The sequence below is a fragment of the Diplotaxodon limnothrissa genome, linkage group LG3, assembly GCF_057381915.1.
Source record: "Diplotaxodon limnothrissa isolate DT_005_m linkage group LG3, D_limnothrissa_male_GT1.1, whole genome shotgun sequence".
NCBI classification, from domain to species: domain Eukaryota; kingdom Metazoa; phylum Chordata; class Actinopteri; order Cichliformes; family Cichlidae; genus Diplotaxodon; species Diplotaxodon limnothrissa.
Window position 1 is genome coordinate 7,322,992 of NC_140598.1, and position 22,961 is coordinate 7,345,952.

General features: G+C 41.7%; 2 protein-coding genes across 2 annotated transcripts in view; both read right to left on the bottom strand.

The window, feature by feature from the left end:
• Window positions 1-22,961, bottom strand: part of LOC146634350 (protein NLRC3-like) — a 229,003-nt gene that overhangs the window by 102,190 nt on the left and 103,852 nt on the right. The window lies entirely within an intron of this gene.
• Window positions 1,329-2,729, bottom strand: LOC146634351 (phospholipase D1-like). The gene is made up of 3 exons (XM_085377067.1): window positions 2,508-2,729; window positions 1,969-2,217; window positions 1,329-1,545 (listed from the first exon to the last, which is right to left on the bottom strand). Exons 1-3 carry the CDS (start codon window positions 2,727-2,729, stop codon window positions 1,492-1,494), a joined length of 525 nt encoding a protein of 174 aa, XP_085233193.1. The 3' UTR covers window positions 1,329-1,491.

Here is a 22,961-nt window from a genome sequence, read left to right on the forward strand (position 1 = left end):
CTGTTCATAGCTCCTGCTTTGAAATACTGAACTTAAACATTGACCTGATGAAAGATCACAATTCACAGTGGCCCACTGTCAGAATCATTCTGAATATAAACTCATCGAGTTAATCTGAACCTTTCTCAAATGTGCTGTGAATAAATGCTGCTGCAAGCCACTGTGGGAAAGCTGTGTTATTATCATGGAAACATCTGTGACACATTCACAGAGGACGAGGACACAAAGGGACGACACGCAGAGGCTGTGTTAAAGTCAAAAATCCAAATCTTTAGTCCTAAACAGGCAGTGGTTACAAACAGGAAGACGAGCAGTCCATTAAACAGTCTACAGGGTCAAACATACAGAGAATTCAAACAGCTATTAAAAACAAATAACTGGACACTGAAAAACTTCAGTGATGTGTGAGGCACCAAAGGGAAGCAGCTGAGTATATTCAATGAATTATCTTCAAATACAAAGACAGAAACTCCTACAGGCAGCATGCAAACTGAGCAGGATACACAAAGATCAGAGATTACAAAATAAATCAGAAAAGGATTTCAAACTTACTGAGAGCAAGGCCTCTGTTACAAATCTGTCTAATAGAAAAACATGCTGTACAGATACAATACGCTCAGTGTTCATGGTCATTTAAAAACTGGCTCTACCTGAACCACTTCAATATTTTATGAAGTCACTGAGTCGACAATTTCTACAGTTTGTTTCCTTCATTGCAGTTAGAGTGTGGCTGGTAAGGATGAAAACACACACAGAGCGTAAATTGTCTTTGTTAGTAACAAACGTCAGCAAAGAAAAGACAAAACACACAAACACTCTCATGATATTCATGAATCATCAGAAAGCATCCAAACATTCTGCTCGTGGACTGTCTTATTTGCACTCGCTCATCTTCATAATCATCCTGATCAATACATGACAGGGGAGGCTTTGAGGTAGGCGGGGCTCTCTGCTGATGTCAGCATGAAAGGCAGGACCAGCGTCTGCCACATGTTGGTGAAACATCACAGTACACTGGCGTGGTTTCCTTTCCAGATGTTGGACGTTTGACACTTCAACGTTGAGGCCAACAAGAAGACACAGTTTTGGGTCGGGTTGCTGCAGGGTTTCTAACTGAGCAAAAGCAGAAGCACACAGACCAACAGGGATCAGATGCTGAGTGTTAGAGGAACATCTGTGCTGATCACTGAATGCTGCTGTGGTCTCTTGTTGAAGTTGGCTGGTGGGACAGTGTAATAGTGATATCCTGCCCATCGGAGGAACACTTTTAAAAACACATGCAATACTTTGTTTGTATTACAGTCACAGTTTATGTTATTTTTGTCCTTTAAAAGTGTTGCTGTACTATAAAGTCCTATAATTTGAGGCTAAAATGGCTCAGAGAGTCTCTCTCTCAGAGGATCTCCTTTGAAAGTGGAGACGGCTTTATCCGCTGATCCACGTCACTTTACCTGGATGTTTTCTTTGAAGCTGGATGAAGACTCCTCTCCCTCACTCCTGCTGCAGCTGTGTGGTCCAGTTGGCCTCTGAGGTCACAGTCAACATCTGTAGCAGAAGAGGGCAAATAAAAGTCCAGGTTACCAAAACTGGGAGCTTTTCCAAAATAGAGCGTAACTGGACTTTTTCAGCCTTACAGGCAGATAGTCGTCTGAAGCTGCAGCTTTTTCTTTTTAGCTTTTTCCAATCTCTGCTCTCGGCTTTCTTTGAGAACATGTCTGCTTTCTTGGCATGGGTCTGTCTGCTGTTGGTGAAGAGACTAAATCCACATACTCGCTACTAAGATCTCCTCAAGTAGTCTCAACCAGATTACAGTTTAAGAGTAAATGTCTCCTGAGAGTTTCACCTTGGGGAGATGCTGTCTTGCTAACATGGAATCATGAGCATTAATCTATGAGGTGAAAAAGTCATTTTAAAAGCTCCAGCCACAAGTTTTATTTCATCTGTGTTTTGGTCAGAGTCCCATCAGACCTCCAGAATGGTGTCAGAGTGTTTTCTATCCACGTGATGAGCACAGGCCTCAGGTCCAGACCTCCACGGGCACCATAGCCTCTTTGGAGCTAATAGGTGCAAGAAGGTTTTGTTGGGATAGGAACTGAAGAGGAAACTGACGAGGAAGGCAAGGATCTTCTTCAGCTCCTCCGAGCCGGGACCTCTTTGTGTAGGCCAGCATTGGCCAGGTAGCCCTCCAGCATCGCTGGATGGCCGACAGTGGAAAACCTAGAGGAGTAGGAGAGAAACAGCAGCTTGGAGCATGTCTTTATACTGTTTAGTTTTTAGAGCCACAGACTTTCTTTTAATGTCATTGTTCAGGATCTATGACTGATTATGTATTTATTGTATTCCTCCATGACTGTGTGACAGCAAGTGGAAAAAACCAGCTTCACCTTTGTTGATATGTTTGTAATTTTAATATTGATTAAATGGCCCATGAAATAATAGAAAGCTCATATATGAAAATGTATTTTAAGAAGTAAAATGTTAATCTGAGTACAAAGGAGTACACTCACCTTCTGGTAGATGGAGGTGTAGCGAGCGCTGGTGAACATCCAGGCCTCCTCGTAGAACTGATCACTGATTGGATCCAAAACATCGATGGAGGATCTGTGTAAGCGCTGAGGATCGTCCTGAGGGACAGAACAGAAGGAGAGTGAGACAAGTGAAGATATACTAAACAACACTGTGACATGAACTGAGCCACACACAGTTTGATTCACAGGTGATTGACACATTATTTGACCACGAGCAATCTTTTCTGGTTTGACGCCGTCTTTGTAGCCAGAAACCAGCTCTCTCCTCGGCTTCCTCCACGCCAGTCTCCTCCGTCACTATAAAGGGGAGAGTCATGAGCTCCATCACCCTCACCTGTGCCGTCCAACGTCCCGCCACCAGCCTCCACTGCAGCAGGCCAGAGACCACACCCCTGCCACAATAAGTAAAAGTATATCCTTGCTGTACCCTTAATGCTAAATGTGCTAAATTAACCGCTGCCTTTGCCCCTTTGGAATTATTCTTATGTCACTGGGATGTTGACCTTTGACCTTCACATTAGAGAGATGGGCAGACATAATTAGTGTATGAATTTTAAAGTAACAGGTAATAAAGAGAGTGTAGCAAATGTAGTCAGGTTTATTACTCTGTATCACACATGAGTGCCCGAGGGAGGCGGGGCTGACTGGGGAGACACAGGAAACAGAGAGACAGGGCTGACTCGACATGAAACGATGAAACGTGGGACACGGGAACAGAAACTAAGGAGGAGCAGCCGGGTGAAGGGCTGCTCCTGCCGGGAGCGGTGGAGGAGCCGCTCCAATCGGAGGCCGAGGACGAGGCGGGCGAGGGTCTATACCTGCCGGAGGCAGAGGAGTCGCTCCACCCAGAGGTGGACGAGGGGCTGTGCCTGCTGGGGGTGGAGGCGCAGTGCGGGGAGCCGCTCCAAACGGGAGTGGCGGAGGCGGTGGCGGAGCAGCTGTGCGAGGAGACGGAGGTCCCTGCTCCAGGGCAGCCGGAGTTGGAGGCAGAGGAGCGGGACAGCCCCGCTAGGCCGGGGGTCGGCGGGCTGGCTAGTCCAGCCTCGCTGCCACCTCAGACGTCACACCACACAACCACCAACCCCTGAGTCCCCGTGTTTTAACACGGCGGGCGTGATTGCGGATGCCGTGCAGGTGCGTCCGCATGGCACCGCAGACCACGCCCCACCACACTGATAAATAAGAAGAACAAAAAGCAAGAAAAACAAGAGTCAAAGAAAACCAAAAACACAAAGCATTGGGCAAGGACCCACTGCTGTGACATTTATATGTGATAAAAACATTAAAAACTGCTCAGATGTTGAAATCTTTCTACGTATACTTTAGGTTCAGCTCTCCAGCCTGGCATTTGGTTAAGCATGATTCAAACATTTGATTTTGTTTAACTGGTTTTAATTATAGTTACTTTTTGTGAACATTTGTTGCAGCATTTAAAAATACATCATTTATTTTCAAACTTTTATTTGATTTAGAGCATCATATTTGACCAACGTAAATGTTTTAATTTCATATAAAATAACTGAAACAGTGAACTAAATATCTGAAATCTTTCCTTCCTTAAAAGTTATAATCCTACTTAAGCTATAGTGCAAACGCTTAAGCAACAAATATACTTGATGCTAATTAATTATTATTTCCCTTTGATGTTGCAACTATGCAGTCACTTCTGTCTTTAAACAAAATAATATTTTCCAGTTACAGAAATCATAAACTCCAAACTAAAGTGCTACTGTTGCTATATGCATTTTATATAAATCATCATCATCATCAGTAATGCTTTTTTAAGACGAGCAAAACTTGATTTCACTTTGGGTTAGCTGGGATAAGTGATGGATGGAGGGAATTTTACTTCAGCCACAGAAATCCTAAACAGGAAGGAGGAGCAGAGTTACAGTGGATCACTATCCAGCAGGGAAACAAGGTTTATTTCAATTTCTTGGCCATGAGTGAGATTTACTGAGTGGGCAAATTAGGGAGACGACACCATCAGATCCCGAGCCCTCCATGTGTTAATCAAGAGACGGCTGCTGTGCTACATCCATAAATAATGAATAAATTAGGAGCTAAAGCTGAAAGGACAGTTTATTTGTACCATCTTCACGTGAACACATTCAAGAACATCACAGATGAAGAAACATTAAAAACTTCCACACTACATAAAGCAAGAAAAATAGTTTTTCTTTCAGGTGGTTTCAGAAAAACAGAAACATCAAACATCTCCAAGACTCTCTTTGAAAGAACTAAAAACCTTTGTTCTCATGGTCCAATCATGAGTGAACTCCCCGATGAAGCCTTGTGTGCTAAAACATGTCAGAGTTTTAAAGGTTAAACATGAGTTTCCAAAACGTTTTGCTGGAGAACAATGAACTATTTGACTGAGTTTCAATCATTTACAGACGAGCAAAACCAGGACAGAGAAAAAAGGACAAAACTGACTCAGTAAAAAACAAAAGAAGATCCCATGTAGATCTGTATTATGTAGAAGTTCAGCCCAGCAACCAGTTCAGTTCAACACAAGTTTAAATGATTCTATCTGAACTCTGTGGAGCCTGATCTCAAGCTTTTTGAGTCTGACACAGAAACCAGAGGATCTTTCTGTGTCTTCAGATTCACTGTGATCCAGTGATGGGAGTGATTTCAGCCCTGAGTGATCGCGCTGATGTTTGCACAGAGCAGACAATGAGGTGAATGTTTGGGCACATTGGTAACAGTGAAACAGTTTATTAGTAACGTGGGATCGTTTGTGTGCAGAGTATGAACTGAGATTCCTGAAGCTCTTGTCACACTGGTCACAGCTGTAGTTTCCTTCCATGTGTGCACGTTCATGAATGTTACGACTACGTGACTGTGAGAAGCTTCTCTCACAGTGTCTGCACTTGTGTGGTTTCTCTCCTGTGTGGACTCGTTTGTGTGATTTAAGCTGACTTGCAGTGGTGAAGGATGACCCACACTGATCACAGAGGTGCTTTTTAACCCCACTGTGAATCAGTTCATGTCGTTTTAAATCACTTGGTGTGGTGAAGCTTCTCCCACATTCTTTGCAGTATTTCAGTTTGTCTCCAGTGTGTCTACGTTGATGTACTTTTAGGGTCTTTTGCCGACTGAAAGTTTTTCCACAGAGGTCACAATGAAAGTCTTTCCCACCACCACAGTGATGACAGGGTTGAGAACTGGATCCATCTGTGTCGCTCTGCTTCTAAACAAAGACACAAAGACAGTGTAAGTCAGTCCTTCAACATTTGTATCCTGAACGTCGCCTGAAATAAAGAGCATCTCTGCAGACGTCCAACTACATTTGACTGTTTCAGTTAACACACTCAGTTTACTGGGCTACAATAACTACAATACTACCACCATAATACTACAGTAATACTAAAATCATAACTGAAAGGAAAATCTGAATAATCACTCAGAGCTGCTTTTCCATGCAGTAGAATTGCTAACATGCTAACACAGTTTAATGAGCAGAGTTGTTCCAAACAGTCAGGCTAAAATGACAAGATAACAATATAAATACATACCTCACAGTAGCTGCACTTGTAGAGTCTCTTTCTGGTGTGGATCTGTTGGTGTCGTCTCAGGTCATGTGGAGATTTGAAAGTCTTCTCACACAGGTCACATTGATAAAGTCTCTCCTCAGTGTGGGTAAACATGTGTTGTTGTAAGTGTGCGTCTGTTGTAAAGTATTTGCCACACTGTTCACAGCAGTACACATCATGTCTGGTGTGAATGCGTAGGTGTTTATTTCGGCTCCATCTCTGGCTGAAAGTTTTTCCACAGATGTCACAGCTGTATGCCTTAATTCCAGAGTGGGTAACTAGATGACTCTGTAAGTGGCTACTGCGAGTAAAAGCTCTGCCACACTGATCACAGCTGTATGGCTTAATTCCAGAGTGGGTAACTAGATGCCTCTGTAAGTGGCTACTGTGAGTAAAAGCTCTGCCACACTGATCACAGCTGTACGCTTTAACTCCACTGTGGATGAGTTGGTGTGTTTTTAGGGAATCCTTCCTGGAAAAAGACTTTCCACACAAGTCACAGCTGAACGGTCTCTCTCCAGTGTGGATGACCTGATGCTGTTTTAGTGAAGCCCTCACAGTAAAACCCTTCCCACACTCGTCACAGGTGTGTTTTTTCTCTCCCTTTCTTCTGTGAGGTTTGTCGGCCTCCTGAGAGCGCTGACTTCTGGCTCCATGTTGGTCCTGCAGTGACAGAGATACAAACAGAGGCAGTGAGTGAAATGCAGTCGTGGAACAAACTCAACCTTCAAACTCCATTAACACTAGTTTTAAACCTGAAGGTGGAGCGTGGCACCAAACACCTTAAAGGTGGTCTCTTATCCCCACCTGCTGGTAGTTCTAACACATTACATCCAACCTGCTGTTAAAGATAATTCATGACTGTTCAAACACTAAACTCATGCACACACACACACACACACACACACAGACACACACACACACACACACACACACACACACACACATTATTTTATAATTTTGATTATTTTGTTGGTTCCTATTACATATTTCTATAATTTGTATAAATTTATACAGAATTATTCAGTGATAATAAATCCTATATTTGTTTATTCTAAAGGAACCCCGTTAGCTTCCACAACAGATGTTGCTCGTCTTCCGTCAAATACTCACATAAAATATTACACAATAAAGTGGATTCAAGATATCCACATAATTTCACTCTTACATCCACAGTGAGGTTTCACAATTGTTCAAATATAAGCAATCAATAATAATAATATCAATAACATTGAGGCACATTACACAAATTTCAAAAACAAATCATGTCTTACAATATTTACAACAACTAAAAGCTCTGTAAATCAGCTTTTAAGTGTTCATTGAAGTTTTGAATAATTCTCTAATTTTTTAAGGCAACTTATTCCACTTAAAAGTTGCTCTAAATGTAACAGTTTTACAAAACGTTACTTTTAACTCGAGCATTTACTAAATTGCAGCTTGTTGAAAACTGTGTAATATGATGATGTATTTCATCTGGATACTGCAGCTGAGCAGAATAAATGTGGTGTGTTTAACAGAATTGCTTTCTTTAGAACTACAAGTAAGCCATAGAATATTTTAGCCTGTACAGGAAGCCAAGAAAGGTTATTATGCATTTTATCAATATTAGTATAGTATGAACATCTTCACACTAATCTGGACGCCTTATTCTGGACTAACTGAAGTCTGTTAAGATCTGTCTTATTAGCTGCTGACCAAATGATTGAACAATACTCCAGATGAGACATTACTAGTGCATTAATGACATCTTTCATAATGAAGAAGTGATACACAAAGAGCATTTCATAGCCATAGCTATGCCTTGTCGGCAGAGTTATGTGACATTAGTGATGTTTGTACTTTCAGCGTTAACTTGGTTTTAAAGCCTTTAAAATATACGCCGTTCAATAGTCGACCTTAATCTGACAGAGAATGTGATGATTTTGTGGATAATTAAAGTCAGTCATATATCCACAAACACAACAAGCTGAAAGTCAGTGATGCTGCTCGGTTTGCAGTCCTGAACATCACGGCACAAGCAGGATCCACTGCACTGTTAATGTTAGCTGTGTTCAAATGTTCGGATGTATATGGTGATAAATATCTTTGGTCATATGGTCCTGCTCTGTCTGTCACCTTCTGTGTTGAGCTCATTGTTTCCTCTGTAGTGGCTGAGCTGAGTCCAAGTAGCTGAAAATGTTCCTCTGCTGCTCCGTCAGACTCTCCTCCTCCTGCTGATCAGCTGGGACACAAAAAAGATCTTTGTTAGGCTCCACACTGCACTGAAGAGTCAAAGTGTCTCATATGTTCATCTGACAAGTAAAAGAACACATTTTTGTTTCCCGAGGTGGGCAACTTGTTGGAAACAAACACAAAAGGTTTGAGCACTGATACCTGCCATTGCTGGCATTGAAAGATGCAACGCCAGCAATGTGGATTGTCAAGACTCAAACCAATCATCAAGCAAAGACAACAGGGATCAAATGTACCGCATTTTGATCCGGGACGTACTCTGCATGAAAACAAGCGCTCACTCTTCCTGCTCAACAAATGACAAGGGCAGAGCCTTATACCACGTGATACAGAAGCTGTGCCGTGTGATGCTAAAATTAGCAGGGAAACAACAACGGAGAGCTCGTCAGGGATGACGAGAAAGTGACAGGAGAAAATCCGTCCCGGTCAACCACCCAAACATCAATAACGGGAACCTTATACAGCGCTTCCCTATACCCGTCGAACTCCCGCAGGCACAAAGACATTACGGAGGCTATCACTTATCACCTGACCAAAGATATGGCTCCATCAACACTGTGCAAAACGAGGGATTTAGGAAAACGATCAACACCCTAGACAAACGCTACACAGTGCCGTCCCGCAACTATTTTTCTATTGTTGCACTACCTGCTCTGTACACGCAGCGTCGAGCAACGGTGGAGACGGAATTTCAAGCAGGACAACATTTTGTTGCAACAACAAAACGTGAGACATTTGTTGTTTTATGTTTATTTATTGTTATGAGAGAATCATGATCTCAATTCTAAGCCAAAACATCGTGATTCTCATTTTATGCAAAATCGTGCAGCCCTAACATTAACACAAAACTATTGTTTCACCAGAGAAACACACATGAAGAGAGAGAGAGAGACAATAACAGCTACCAAACAGTCGTCATAATTCGTCACACAATGAGAAAAGGACAAATCAACAAGTAACAATGACTAATTAATATTAAAATCTGTAACATAATGTATTGTTTGGAGTTTAGTCTGATTGGTTCAGGATGACCTGCCATTATCCAATCACACGTCTGCTTACCTGCATCTTTTCTCTTTTTTAATTAACAAATATTTTATAAAAAAACATTTATCATTCTTCCTGGGGAACTTAAAGAAAAAGAATAAAACATTTTCCATCGTAAAGAAAACTCCCTTAAAATATGGACAATAACAAAACTGCTAAATTCTTCCATCTCTGTGTAGAGGAACCAAAAGAGATGTGCCACAGTTTCTGGATGATCCCCACAGAAAGTTCAATTAGTATTTATGTCTCTTTTAAATGTTACCATATAGTGACTGGCTGGGTAACATTTATGAAGAATTTTATATGAGATTTCCTTCACCTTGTTCACAATTAGATATTTATGGGATCATCCAGACTGTCTTCCAGGTGATATCTGGAACATGTCGGTTCCAGTAAGATATTCTATATATGGGAGTGTTACGTTTCGGTGTTGTCAGTGTTTTGTTTTTTGCGTCACTGTCATGTATTTCCTACTTTACTTTGAAAGTCTGTGTTATCTTAGTGTGTTCAGTTTACGTTTCCTTGTCTCGTCAGGTCTAATTTGCCCCAGCTGTGTTTCCCTCCTGTGGTCCATTCCATAATTGCTCCTTCTATGTATTTAAGCCTAGTGTTTCGGTATGTCATGGTCGCGATCTCCCCCCGTGTTGTAAATAAATAGTTTGTTGTAAATAGCTGTAAATGGGTTTTGTCAATACTTTCGTTTGAGACACTTCCGTTTTGGGGATTTTGGTGGAGAGCCTTAGTGGGGTTTTTTTTTTTTCGTGTTTTTTCTTTATTTTTATTTTCCTGCGTTGCATGCCGGTTGCCTAGGCCGGGATGTAACATATGGGGGCTCATCCGGGATTGCCTTTGCTGGGGGGTCCGGGGACCGCCCCAGCCTTTGTCGTCTGCTGGAGGGTCCATGGGACCGCTCCAGCCTTCATCCGCCTCCGCTGGAGGGTCCGAGGGACCGCTCCAGCCTTCATCCGCCTTCGCTGGAGGGTCCGGGGGACCGCTCCAGCCTTCATCGGCTTCGTTTGTCTGAATCAAACTTTTCACTTGGGGTTACATGTTTGATTTTTGGGTGGGGGGAAATGTTACGTTTCAGTGTTGTCAGTGTTTTGTTTTTTGCGTGACTGTCATGTATTTCCTGCTTTACTTTGAAAGTCTGTGTTATCCTAGTATGTTCAGTTTACGTTTCCTTGTCTCGTCAGGTCTAATTTGCCCCAGCTGAGTTTCCCTCCTGTGGTCCATTCCATAATTGCTCCTTCTATGTATTTAAGCCTTGTGTTTCGGTATGTCATGGTCGCGATCTCCCCCCGTGTTGTAAATAAATAGTTTGTTGTAAATAGCTGTAAATGGGTTTTGTCAATACTTTCGTTTGAGACACTTCCGTTTTGGGGATTTTGGTGGAGAGCCTTAGTGGGGTTTTTTTTTCGTGTGTTTTTTCTTTATTTTTATTTTCCTGCGTTGCACGCCGGTTGCCTAGGCCGGGGTGTAACAAGAGAGACATGATATCTTCTTGGAATAAACTACGTATTCTCTTATTGCTGTTACCAAGTTCCTGTGAAAAGCAGATTTTTCCCACTGCTGACTCAGCTGGATCAGGGAGAGTGACTGAGGCAGATATTGAGCTCTCAGTGTTTTTATATAACATTAAAGTCCCTGAGGGTATGGCACCAAGCACCATTGAGAATTCCCCAACACTGTTTGACAAGTTTGACGAGCATCTTGACTTTTGGTCTTTGGATATTAACAGTCCTGGGTATGTGACTTCTTGTTTAACAGAAATGTTACAGAGAGCATTTGCAGTGCAGCCTTTAATTGCTAGTAATTCACATTTTTTTAGATTTCGACATAAAGCAGATGCCTCAGAGAAATCACTAATAACACTAAGGGCTGGACGGATTTGATTTGCATTCTTCAAGAAGAGTGTGGTGTCATCAGCTAGCTGGCTGATGATGAGCTCCTTATCAGCTGTGGTGATTCCTGGTATAACAGGTCAAATCTCGGGGTGGAGTCTTAATCATTTTAATTGAGCTATTGCCATTCGTGTACAAGGTTTTGATAGCTTTACAGAAAAATGCCAAATTTTTCCAAAGAGTGGAAAATAAATTGATGTTCAATTGTATCAAAAGCCTTTTAAAAATCCAGGAAGAGAATGAAGCTATAGTCAGATACCAAATCAGAGTAATCAAGTAGATCTAAAACCAGTCTCATGTTCTTAGAAAGGTGTCTGTTTCTCATAAAGCCTGATTGTGTCTCATCGATAATTGTGTCCAAGAACTCTTTCATTCTGTTAGCAAGTACTAAAGCCTTAATCTCATAGTCATCATTGAGCAGACAGATGGGTCTCCAATTATCAATAAGAAGTAAGTCTTTGTTTGGCTTTGGAATAAGTGTTATGAGACCCTGAGTAAGAGTAGGAGGGAGGATGTTATTCTCTACACTTCCTATGAAAAGCTGCAGTAAGAACGGAGCCAGGAGATTAGAAAATGATTCATAAAACTCTGCAGTTAAACCATCTGTGCCGGGAGATTTGTTGGTCTTAAGTGGAGAAATAGGATTACAAACGTCCTCCACAGTCAGAGGGCTGTCACAGTGACTTCTATCTTCCACAACAATAGTTTTTAGGTTTTTAATATTATTGAGAAACAGCGTTGAGACATATATATATATATTCTACTTTTCTAAATGATTGACTATTTCAATGGAGAACCTAAATGACACGGACCCGTGTTTGTTATTACATATCTCTATTTTGAATGTGACAAGTCTATCATTGCCTGTTATTCATATGTATTAACAGAGTTTTTGGCCTTTTTTTCCTCTATAACAGTTAATTGACTCTTTACAGTGGCCTGCTATGGTTAATAATAACATGTTCAGTCATGAGTGAAATCAAAGCTTTTCTTCACTTTAGCATTTAACATTCCCAACAATATAATGTGATACCTTAATTAAAACACAGCTAATAAAACACAATTTTCTTAATGCAAACATCAGTGACTCAACATTAGCAACCAAAGGGTTCAGTCTGCAGCTCACACTCATGTGAAGCTACAGCCTCCCCCTTTAGTCTCTGTCATCCTTCTGCTCCTGCACAAACAAAGCAAGACAAAACCTCCACCCCTCTTCTACAGGCTGGGTGAATTGTTGTGGACATTCACTAATCCTAAAGTCGGCACCGTTTTTGTCTCAGTATCAAGTCAGTTAAACTTTTAGTCGTCAGTCCGTCACAGTCCAGTCACATGCATACATCCACACACATTCATACCAGATATTGCTGATAATGGAGTCTCACGCGCAGCCTATTCGAGCCTCCATCACCAGCAAGATGACGTCATCATTTTAAAGGAAAACAGCTCCTTGTTTTTGGACTGGATTGACTCGCTGCAATCCTTTTAGGCTCAGGACTTCTCATGTGATCAATGTCCCATATAAGTGAATTTCTCCCAAGCCCATTATAATCATGGAGAAAAACACTTTGCCACTGTTTCCAGTAAGAATATTTTATAGCGCTTTAAAGTTCAACCTCTCAGGTCTGGATTAAAGAGTTGATTTGTTAAATCGGGAACTCACAAAATACCAAAATATCACCACCGGTGGATCACACCTCTCAGATGTTCTTATCTCAGTGCACTGTAACAAAAGCACAAACAAACGCAACCAATAAAATACTAATAAAGTAACAAATACTGGGGCCCATTGCAAACATGTCCAAGCATAAAACCATCTTTCTCTCTCTTAGAGAAAGAAAACAATCCAAACCTCACTGATAAAATCAACCTAGTGTCAAGCAAAACCCAAAAATCAACCAAAACTTCACCAGAAAGTTTTTCTCCCTCCCGGGACAATATTGTGCAGGAATACAGGCACCGTAACTCCTTCTTGCACTGACAAAAACATGTTGGATTTACTTGATTCAATAGTGGACACTGGTTGCACACAAAGGTTTTGCTTTGGCAGAAACTTAAACAACTGAGTTAAATCAACACAACCTTTTCATATTCAGTAAAGCTGCATGTTGTGTTCATAAAACACGATTGAAACATGTTCAGATGGAGTAAGTTGAGCTCCTGGAACATTTTAATCCTTCAATTGAAATTGAATGGGTCTACAACAACTACCATCCTCCTATCTCTATCCTGGTTGCAGCAGGGCTGGGAAATAACCCTGAAGTGATAGGTTACCAGGCAGGGTACACCCTGGACAGCTCACCAGTCTATCAGATAGAAACACACAGCCGTTTACATTCATGGATAATTTAGCCCAGGACCTTCTTACTGTGGAGCAACAGCACTAACCAGCATGCCAACAATGGAGGAAATACAGGAAAGCTATGATTTCCTGTATTTGAGGCAGAATTCTTTTGTTCTTGCCCTTGACAGGTTAATCCACAATAAATAGCAACAGCATGCATGTGGTGTGTGTGTCGTTGTCTGCCTCTTATAACTCCAGTGATTTTCCTGTAGTTTGAAATCTTATGCGGTGTTGACACAATAATTTGTTGTAAACCAGGAAATTCCCAACTGTGGTAGAAAGCACAGCTTAGCCTTAGCAAATGTTCAAAGAAAAGTCGTCACTTCCTGATTTCTGCTTCACTGATAAATATTGTCACACTGGGGTTTTTGCAAATGATATCAGTGAGCACTGTGTGGCAGCTGGAGTCAGACAACTGAAGCTCCCACAATCAAGACCACAAACAGCTTTCAAAGGAGATTTGAAGCTTTTCTGGCAGCAAGCTTCATGATTTATGGGACTGTAACTGGAACAGAAACTACCTGATCACCAATGGTGAGCTGGCATGGAATTATTTTTATGACATTTTATCAAAGTTATAAATAAGCATGCCCATTAACACATAGTGAGTGAGCATGTTGTCTTCCCACGCAGTGAACAGCGGACGCTAATGTTTTTGTCACTTTTTACAGAGTCAAACTCAAAGTAAGGTCAGTGCTTCCACGCTTTAAACGCTGCACGCTCACACTCTCTCCACACTCGATAGATTATCCATTGTTCATCTGCACACAGCTGCGGTTTTAGTAACGCAGTAACGCAGCGTGCTTACGGGAAAGTAACAGTAATCTAATTACCTTTTTTGCAATAGTAATCCCTCACTTTACTCGTTTCTTGAAAAAAGTAATCAGATTACTGCCCATCTCTGGTTGGAGCTGTGCACTTGTGGGTTCCACCTTGTGTACACGTTTATCTTTGCTGTGTGTACTTGTACCTCTGAGTGGAAGCTGAACTCTTGAGTTCGAGTATCGAAGCATCAGCTGTGACGTTAAAGTCCAAACAGCTCGTTCATTTGACGTGCAAATGAACGAAGGTAACGCCGTTTTCATGTGGATGTGTCACTGAGACACTTTCCACATCCACAGCTCACAAAATGGGAAAACTATAGAAGTATAACAATGAAGAAGTTACTATGTTACGGGTCCCAAGGATATCTAACTTGGCTGAAGCCAAAGTTCTCCAGACAAATTCAGTCTGTTTCTGCCAAGTGTGAACTCACTGGATGAGCGCCAGATACACAGAATCAAAAAGGGATAAATTACTTTTCTTATGTCATGTTCCCGTCACAAACTGGCTCAAGGAGAGGGGAAGCAGGAGTCCACAGATGAAATGTTCCTATAAATAAAGTGGAATTTATTCAAACTTTACCAAAACTTCAACACATCAAATACAAGCAGTTCAGCAGGGAGTGGATGTGTGTTGCATGTGCCATGTGGATGCAGAGAGAGGCCAGGGCCACGTTCAAACCTGAACACGCTGCACAGTGTTTTGTTCCATTTGTTAGGGATGAATGAAATGCTTCCTTGAAAGGATGTGTGCAGTCACCAGTGGGCGTGGAAGCATGTGCGCCCTCATTTGGTGGGTGTGCAAGAAAAGTCATCCTGTCACACAGCAATGCCTACATAAATCACACCACTCTGCTTAAAATAATAATGTTTAGTGAAGCAGGTGAAGCAAAGGGCTGCTTTTAATAGGCTGGGAGACCCAGGTGTGCTGCTTTAGCTGCTGAGCCTCTTATGACAGAACAGCGGAGAGTGGTAAGAAGGGAGGAGGGGGTCTGGCTGTGTTTGTGAACGATAGATGGTGTAACTCTGGGCATTTCTCTATCAAAGAGACGCTATGCTGTAAGGACATTGAGCTGCTAGCGGTTAGCATGAGACCGTGCTATCTACCACGAGAGTTTACACACGTGATTATGATAGCTGTGTATGTCCCGCCCTCTGGTAACGCTGCAGCAGCCTGTGAGGTCCTGCACACTGTAACCAGCAGACTCCAAACACAGCACCCTCAGGCCCTTTTCCTGATCTCTGGGGACTTTAAAGATGATGTAACCATTTAATTATGGTTACATAATTAATTGTGTAATTAATTATGCAAAATGCAAAACGCTCAGCTGTGTCTCCAATCAAAGCTCTGTAACTTCAGAGGTGATGTTCATATGTTGACTAATGGTTTTCTTTCATTTTTGATGTACTGCAGAATATTTGTATAAAATCCAGGCCAGGAAAATCTCCTTCATGTGTTTCTGTGTTTTGTCTTCAGCTACGTTGACACAAAGGCCTCTGCTGTGACGCTCACACCTTTGATAAAGTCTGGAGAGTGTCAGCTTCCTGTTTATAGATACAAAAATATGTAATGTTGTGAACTCTGGCCGCAGCGGCGCAAGAAAAAGGAGAATTACGGGAAGCACTCACAACAGGTAAAATCCAAATAACAAAGTAAAGTAGGATAAAATAAAAACCAACAAAAGAACAACACAATATACTTCCCCGTACTGTTACTGCTAACCTCTGTTAACCTAGTAACTCTTACCTTCTAACTGACAGCTGGTCAATAAACGAGCTCCATAAACGCTCCATATTCACCTTTACATGGAATATAAAGGGAAAAGAAGAAACACAGTGCTGTGTCAGCGTTAGACATATAGATATATCCTTGCTTTTAATACATTTGAAGGTGGGTGGGAGAGGTGCTTCTCCGCGTAGTCTACGGTCTCTTTGGGATCGGTAAAGCTTTTCCTCACATCACCATGGGTCACTAACAGCTTTGCAGGGTATAGCAGTCTGTACCTGACGCCTTTCATCCCACGTAGTCTTCCTCTCATATTTGCAAATGCGGCTCTGCGTTTCCAACAGAGGGAGGGAAATCTGAGAGGATGTTTATTTTAAAAACCCTTATACATCAGGTTCTTGTTCTCTGCAGCTTTCAGCAGAATTTCCTCACCAATGTGGTAGTAGTGCAATCTCAAGATGATGGGCCGAGGAAGATGACTTTGTTTGGGACGCTGGCGATTCACGCTATGTGCTCGATCGATGAGTGGCTTCTCCTCGAGAGATAGCGCCTCCGCCAACAGGTGTGAACCAACTCAGTCATCTTGGGTCCCTCTGTGCCTTCTGGTATTCCTGCAGTTCTTAAATTATTCCTCCTGGAGTGCCTCAAGAGCTCCACATCTCTCATCTAACTTCTTTACCTCCGCAGACAAACGCTCCACAGTGGCCTGGAGAGTGGCGATGGTGTCAGAGTGGTTCGAGGCACAGTCCTGCAGTTCAGTCAAAGTGTTATCATGCCTGGCCACGTCGCTTTTTATGTCCGAAATTGAGGGCTGGATGCTCTGGTTCAAGGATGATATCTCGCCTCCTATGGTGGTAGAAATCTCTAATATGCAAGTGTCCAGTGCTAGTTAGTTAGTTCTAGTTCTAGTGGTTAGTGGGGCTTTATTTGATGATTCTAGTGTGTGTTACATTGTTGTCATATTGTTGAGTCGCAGAGCTGTACAGTGTTACAGTTTCTGTAGAGTCTGGTATAAGGAACTCAGATCCCTCTGTGAATAATGTTCACTGAAACTGATCTGTAGTTAATGAACTAGTCAGGATTTACACTAGAGAACGTTTTTGCCATTACATGGCCTGTATTTGTAGAGCGCTTTACTCGTCCCTAAGGACCCCAAAGTGCTTTTTTGCCCAAGGACACAATGACCGAGACTGTCCAAGCCGGGGCTCGAACCGATTACAAGACGAGCTGCCAACTCTTGAGCCACGATCGGCCCACATATTGTTGTCTTTTGTTGCAGACACCAAGTGTTGAGATCCTGTCTCAACCTCCTACATTCTTCCAGCAGGTTACACATTATTTTTTGTATTTGGAATCAAATATATGTGTCAGTTGGGCCTAGTGCAGGGGTCAGCAACCTTTAACACCCAAAGAGCCTTTTGGACCCGGTTTCCACACAAAGGGTCAGGATTCGGGAAAACACTGGGAGCCGCAAATACTTTGTGACATCTAAAATGAAGATAACACTGTGTATATTGTTTTTACCTTTATGCTTTGTGTGAACAACTACAGTGTGTTGCTTATGAAATCCATGAAGTGCTCCAGAGAAAATTACATTTGATTTATGTAATGAACACATTTTGAGCTCTTAAAGAAATATAACAAAGGAAAGCTGAACTACAATGATCCATGTAGCAAACACAAACTGTTATATCGCCTTTGGGCTTTTGGAGCCTTGACCTGACTTTTAAAAAATAATTGGAAAAAAGCTCTATGCTGCTACAAAATGAAAAATAGATATTTGCAAAATTCTGCCCAAGTATGTATTTTACCTGGTTACTGTGTGTGGCGGGCGTGGTCTGAACTTGCTATGAGCATGCAGTGCATTCATGGTTATTATTCATACGATTGTGGGGAGCTAATAAAGTGCAACTATCACATTACATTTTATTATTAAATTGTTGTTAACAATCCCTTCACTTCTGCTTATCTAATTCATGGTTGCAGGATGGCTGACAGCTTCCATTAGGCAGGAGGTAATGTCCATTCTGGCCACAGTGCAACCCACAATGTGTAACTGACACTATTATATTGCATTATGTCACATTGTTACATCTTTTTAATAAATGATGACAGTCAGCTGAATTTGCTGCCCCCTTGGTGGAGGACATCAGGATCAGCAGCTGCTGCTCCATCACAAACACCACAGAAGAAGAACAACACTGGATCAGATTATCTGGACGTGTTTGACAGGGACAGTGTTCATGTTCATGGACATCAGGACAAAAACAGACGATGGAAACCTGCCAGATTTGAGCTAAACTGCTCGTTTCCATGTGTAGTCCCTGGGAGGTCACATGACCAACAAAGACACACAAGCTGTGTCCCAAAACGTCGGCTGCATCCTCCGGAGGCCGCATTTGAAGGCCGATGACGTCACAGCCAGGCGACGAAGGCTGTCCCGATTCCTCGACTCCTTCAAATGCGTCCTTCATTCCCCCGAGTTTGAAGGATGGGTCAGGTGTGTCCTTCGTGGCCCACCATATCCCAGAATTCATAGCGCGGCCCAGCCAAATTTCAGCTGCCAACAATGGCGGCCGCTACTAAGTTTTAAAATTTAACGAGGGAGTACTACTTACTTACAATGAATTCCTTACACTATATAATTTTCCCGTCAGTGTTGGGGAATTCTCAATGGTGCTTGGTGCCATACCCTCAGGGACTTTAATGTTATATAAAAACACTGACAGCTCAATATCTGCCTCAGTCACTCTCCCTGATCCAGCTGAGTCAGCAGTGGGAAAAATCTGCTTTTCACAGGAACTTGGTAACAGCAATAAGAGAATACGTAGTTTATTCCAAGAAGATATCATGTCTCTCCCATATATAGAATATCTTACTGGAACCGACATGTTCCAGATATCACCTGGAAGACAGTCTGGATGATCCCATAAATATCTAATTGTGAACAAGGTGAAGGAAATCTCATATAAAATTCTTCATAAATGTTACCCAGCCAGTCACTATATGGTAACATTTAAAAGAGACATAAATACTAATTGAACTTTCTGTGGGGATCATCCAGAAACTGTGGCACATCTCTTTTGGTTCCTCTACACAGAGATTCTGGAAGAATTTAGCAGTTTTGTTATTGTCCATATTTTAAGGGAGTTTTCTTTACGATGGAAAATGTTTTATTCTTTTCTTTAAGTTCCCCAGGAAGAATGATAAATGTTTTTTTATAAAAAAATTTGTTAATACTTTTAGCTATTTTATATCCATAAATGTAAGTTTATTAATAAAACACCATATTTCTGCCTTTTTATAAGGATATGAATTGTACATACAATCAATTTCAGACTCAACCAACAAAAAGCCTCTCAGAACAATATTTATATGTTGATTTTTTTCGCCTACTCATATCATAATTTTTTTACTCCTGGTTCTGTATGTTCATGTTCTCTTCTTTTGTAAACTTCATCTGTTTGTATGTTGTATACTCATTGTGTTTCAATAAAGTTCGATTTAAAAAAAGGTACGTTCTAAACGAAGCTTCAGACGTCACTGATCACGTGACTCTGGCCAAACGAATCAAGCCTCGACACGGTGCTTCTGAAGCAGCGCGTTGATCTTTCTGACACACGCACCGGAGCGTCAGCTTCAAGCGGACCATCACTACGTCTCACATCTAAAGGTGTCAAGGTAACTTTGAACTGAGTTCAGTCAATCTGGAGTTTTTCCAAGTTTTCTGTTGCTCTCTGTGAGAGAAGAGCGTTAAAGGCGGGGCTCTCCAGAGTCGAGTAAAACAGGAAACCACAGCTGGGTGTGTGTAAGTGTGCAAACCAATAGGATGCATCGTGGTGGGGGGGGGGCATCACGGGCATTGGCAAGAAAAAAATAAAATAATCGGTCGTACCCATGCTTCCCCGACGTCATGCCAGCGCATATTGGGAAATTCGTAGGCACCGATCGGTTTTCTATCAGCCATTTGCTGGGAGTAAGGGCGCCCTCCGTTTGCGAGGTGCGCCTGCTGCTGGCGGCACAGGGAGGAGAGGGCGGGGCGGCGGGGAGTCTCTGGCTGGCTGGAGCGGCATCTAATAACCAACTCGCAAAACAAAATAAAAACAACAAACAGATATTATGATACAGACTTATAATCTGCACCGATGTTTTTTCTAAATTCTATAAAGTGAGCGCGAGAGCCCTCGGTGCGCCTGCGCGCTGCTGAAGTCAAAGTAAACTTTATTGTCATCTCCGCTACAGACAGTCCAGCATATAGAGAGACGAGACGACGAGGCTGCAGTTACAGCGGTGCAAGTAAACAAACAATAAATATAAGAAGAGTAAGAAAATAAATCTACACTTTAGGACTCGGGGTAAAGGATCAATAACAATTTAAATTTATAATTTACAGTTTGATGATTTAAAGTCTCACACAACCTGTCAAAAGGGGCGGGGCCGGCTGCTTCCAAGTAGAGCACATTTCATTTATAATGATGTAAATCCAAGCCCATCATGGATTCACGATCTGAATCCTGGGTTGTGTGAAATCCCAGAAATCAACCTTAGACAAAGTGAATCTGTGAACTAAGGTGTAGGTCTGTTAGGTTAATTGTGCTGATCCTCGGGTTGGGGGATTTGTGTTTGTACTGGAGCGCAAAATTCAAACCAATGGAAGATGGACAACAAAAGTTCAAAGCCATCAGGTGCTCAGGTTAGAGAAAAGATGCAGGTAAGCAGACGTGTGATTGGATAATGGCAGCTCATCCTGAACCAATCAGACTAAACTCCAAACAATACATTATGTTACAGATTTTAATATTAATTAGTCATTGTTACTTGTTGATTTGTCCTTTTCTCATTGTGTGACGAATTATGACGACTGTTTGGTAGCTGTTATTGTCTCTCTCTCTCTCTTCATGTGTGTTTCTCTGGTGAAACAATAGTTTTGTGTTAATGTTAGGGCTGCACGATTTTGCATAAAATGAGAATCACGATTTTTTGGCTTAGAATTGAGATCATGATTCTCTCATAACAATAAATAAACATAAAACAACAAATGTCTCATGTTTTGTTGTTGCAGCAAAATGTTGTCCTGCTTGAAATTCCGTCTCCACCGTTGCTCGACGCTGTGTGTACAGAGCAGGTAGTGCAACAATAGAAAAATAGTTGCGGGACGGCACTGTGTAGCGTTTGTCTAGGGTGTTGATCGTTTTCCTAAATCCCTCGTTTTGCACAGTGTTGATGGAGCCATATCTTTGGTCAGGTGATAAGTGATAGCCTCCGTAATGTCTTTGTGCCTGCGGGAGTTCGACGTGTATAGGGAAGCGCTGTATAAGGTTCCCGTTATTGATGTTTGGGTGGTTGACCGGGACGGATTTTCTCCTGTCACTTTCTCGTCATCCCTGACGTGCTCTCCGTTGTTTTTTCCCTGCTAATTTTAGCATCACACGGCACAGCTTCTGTATCACGTGGTATAAGGCTCCGCTGGTATCAGTGCTCAAACCTTTTGTGTTTGTTTCCAACAAGTTGCCCACCTCGGGAAACAAAAATGTGTTCTTTTACTTGTCAGATGAACATATGAGACACTTTGACTCTTCAGTGCAGTGTGGAGCCTAACAAAGATCTGTTTTGTGTCCCAGCTGATCAGCAGGAGGAGGAGAGTCTGACGGAGCAGCAGAGGAACATTTTCAGCTACTTGGACTCAGCTCAGCCACTACAGAGGAAACAATGAGCTCAACACAGAAGGTGACAGACAGAGCAGGACCATATGACCAAAGATATTTATCACCATATACATCTGAACATTTGCCATAACGATGTAGCTGACGATAGAATTGACACCAGACAAAATACTTTACAGCTGCACAACTTTATTAAAAACCCATCAATGTATTTTCACTGAAACAAGCAGCTGATGTTTATGTGTTTATGTACTAACAGCTGGAAACGTTTCATACAGCTTTGTTTGATAGAAATGAAGGAGAACATATTTAGTTCATTTGTTTCTACATGAGCTCTGTGTGATTTGATGAGTATCTGAGGCTGAGACCACAGGACTGTGAAACATGATTGTTGGGCTTCATTTCTGTGCTGAACAGTCGTTTAAGATTAGCTGTAAATAACAATTAGCTGATGTTGTTCATGAGACTAAAGTCATCTCACTGTGGTAATGTAAATATAATATGACCAATATTATAGTTATCATATTAATCACTTCACTCACAGACAAGTATCTGTGACAGTGTGTATACAGATGTATCATATATAAGAGACAAATATTGTTCATTTAATATGTTGGTAATAAATGTGGCTCAATGCTTACATATATGTGTGAAAAGCAAATGTAGGAGCTGTGATAACTGTGTCTAATAGAATGAAGAGTAGACTGATATATGAAATATTCCTTTATTGGGTGAGAAAATCAGACCATGTCATAACTGCTGTAAGTCACACAGAATAGATATCAGAGCCTTAAACAGGCTGACTTCTGCTAAATGGGTCAAACTGGGCAGAAAGTCTACAAACACATAACATCCTTATAGAATATGATGTAACACTATAGATCAACTTAGCTCAGAATATATAAAGCATATAAACAGTTACAGCAATATGATGCAACAAACACAGCAGCTGCTGATCCAAAATACTCAAAGCTTCATAGAACTGAAACCAACATTTATTTTTAGCTCCATCCTGCTGCTGATACAGACTTTAGGTTTCTGAACATTAAACTTGTTGCTGCCTTTCATAGTGTGTAACTTGAAGGCCCTGAGTACTTTCTCCCACACTGGAAACACTGGGATGATCACATTATTTGAACATTACCTAATAAGACTGATTC

Bases quoted from the DNA above. Each gene is read 5' to 3' on its own strand.
- LOC146634351 (XM_085377067.1), bottom strand. From the start codon at position 2,729: ATGTGTCAATCACCTGTGAATCAAACTGTGTGTGGCTCAGTTCATGTC. The intron at 2,218-2,507 runs GTGAGTGTACTC...CTACTCCTCTAG, and splicing joins ACACCTCCATCTACCAGAAG to GTTTTCCACTGTCGGCCATC. The intron at 1,546-1,968 runs GTCTGATGGGAC...CTTCTGCTACAG, and splicing joins ACTCTGACACCATTCTGGAG to ATGTTGACTGTGACCTCAGA.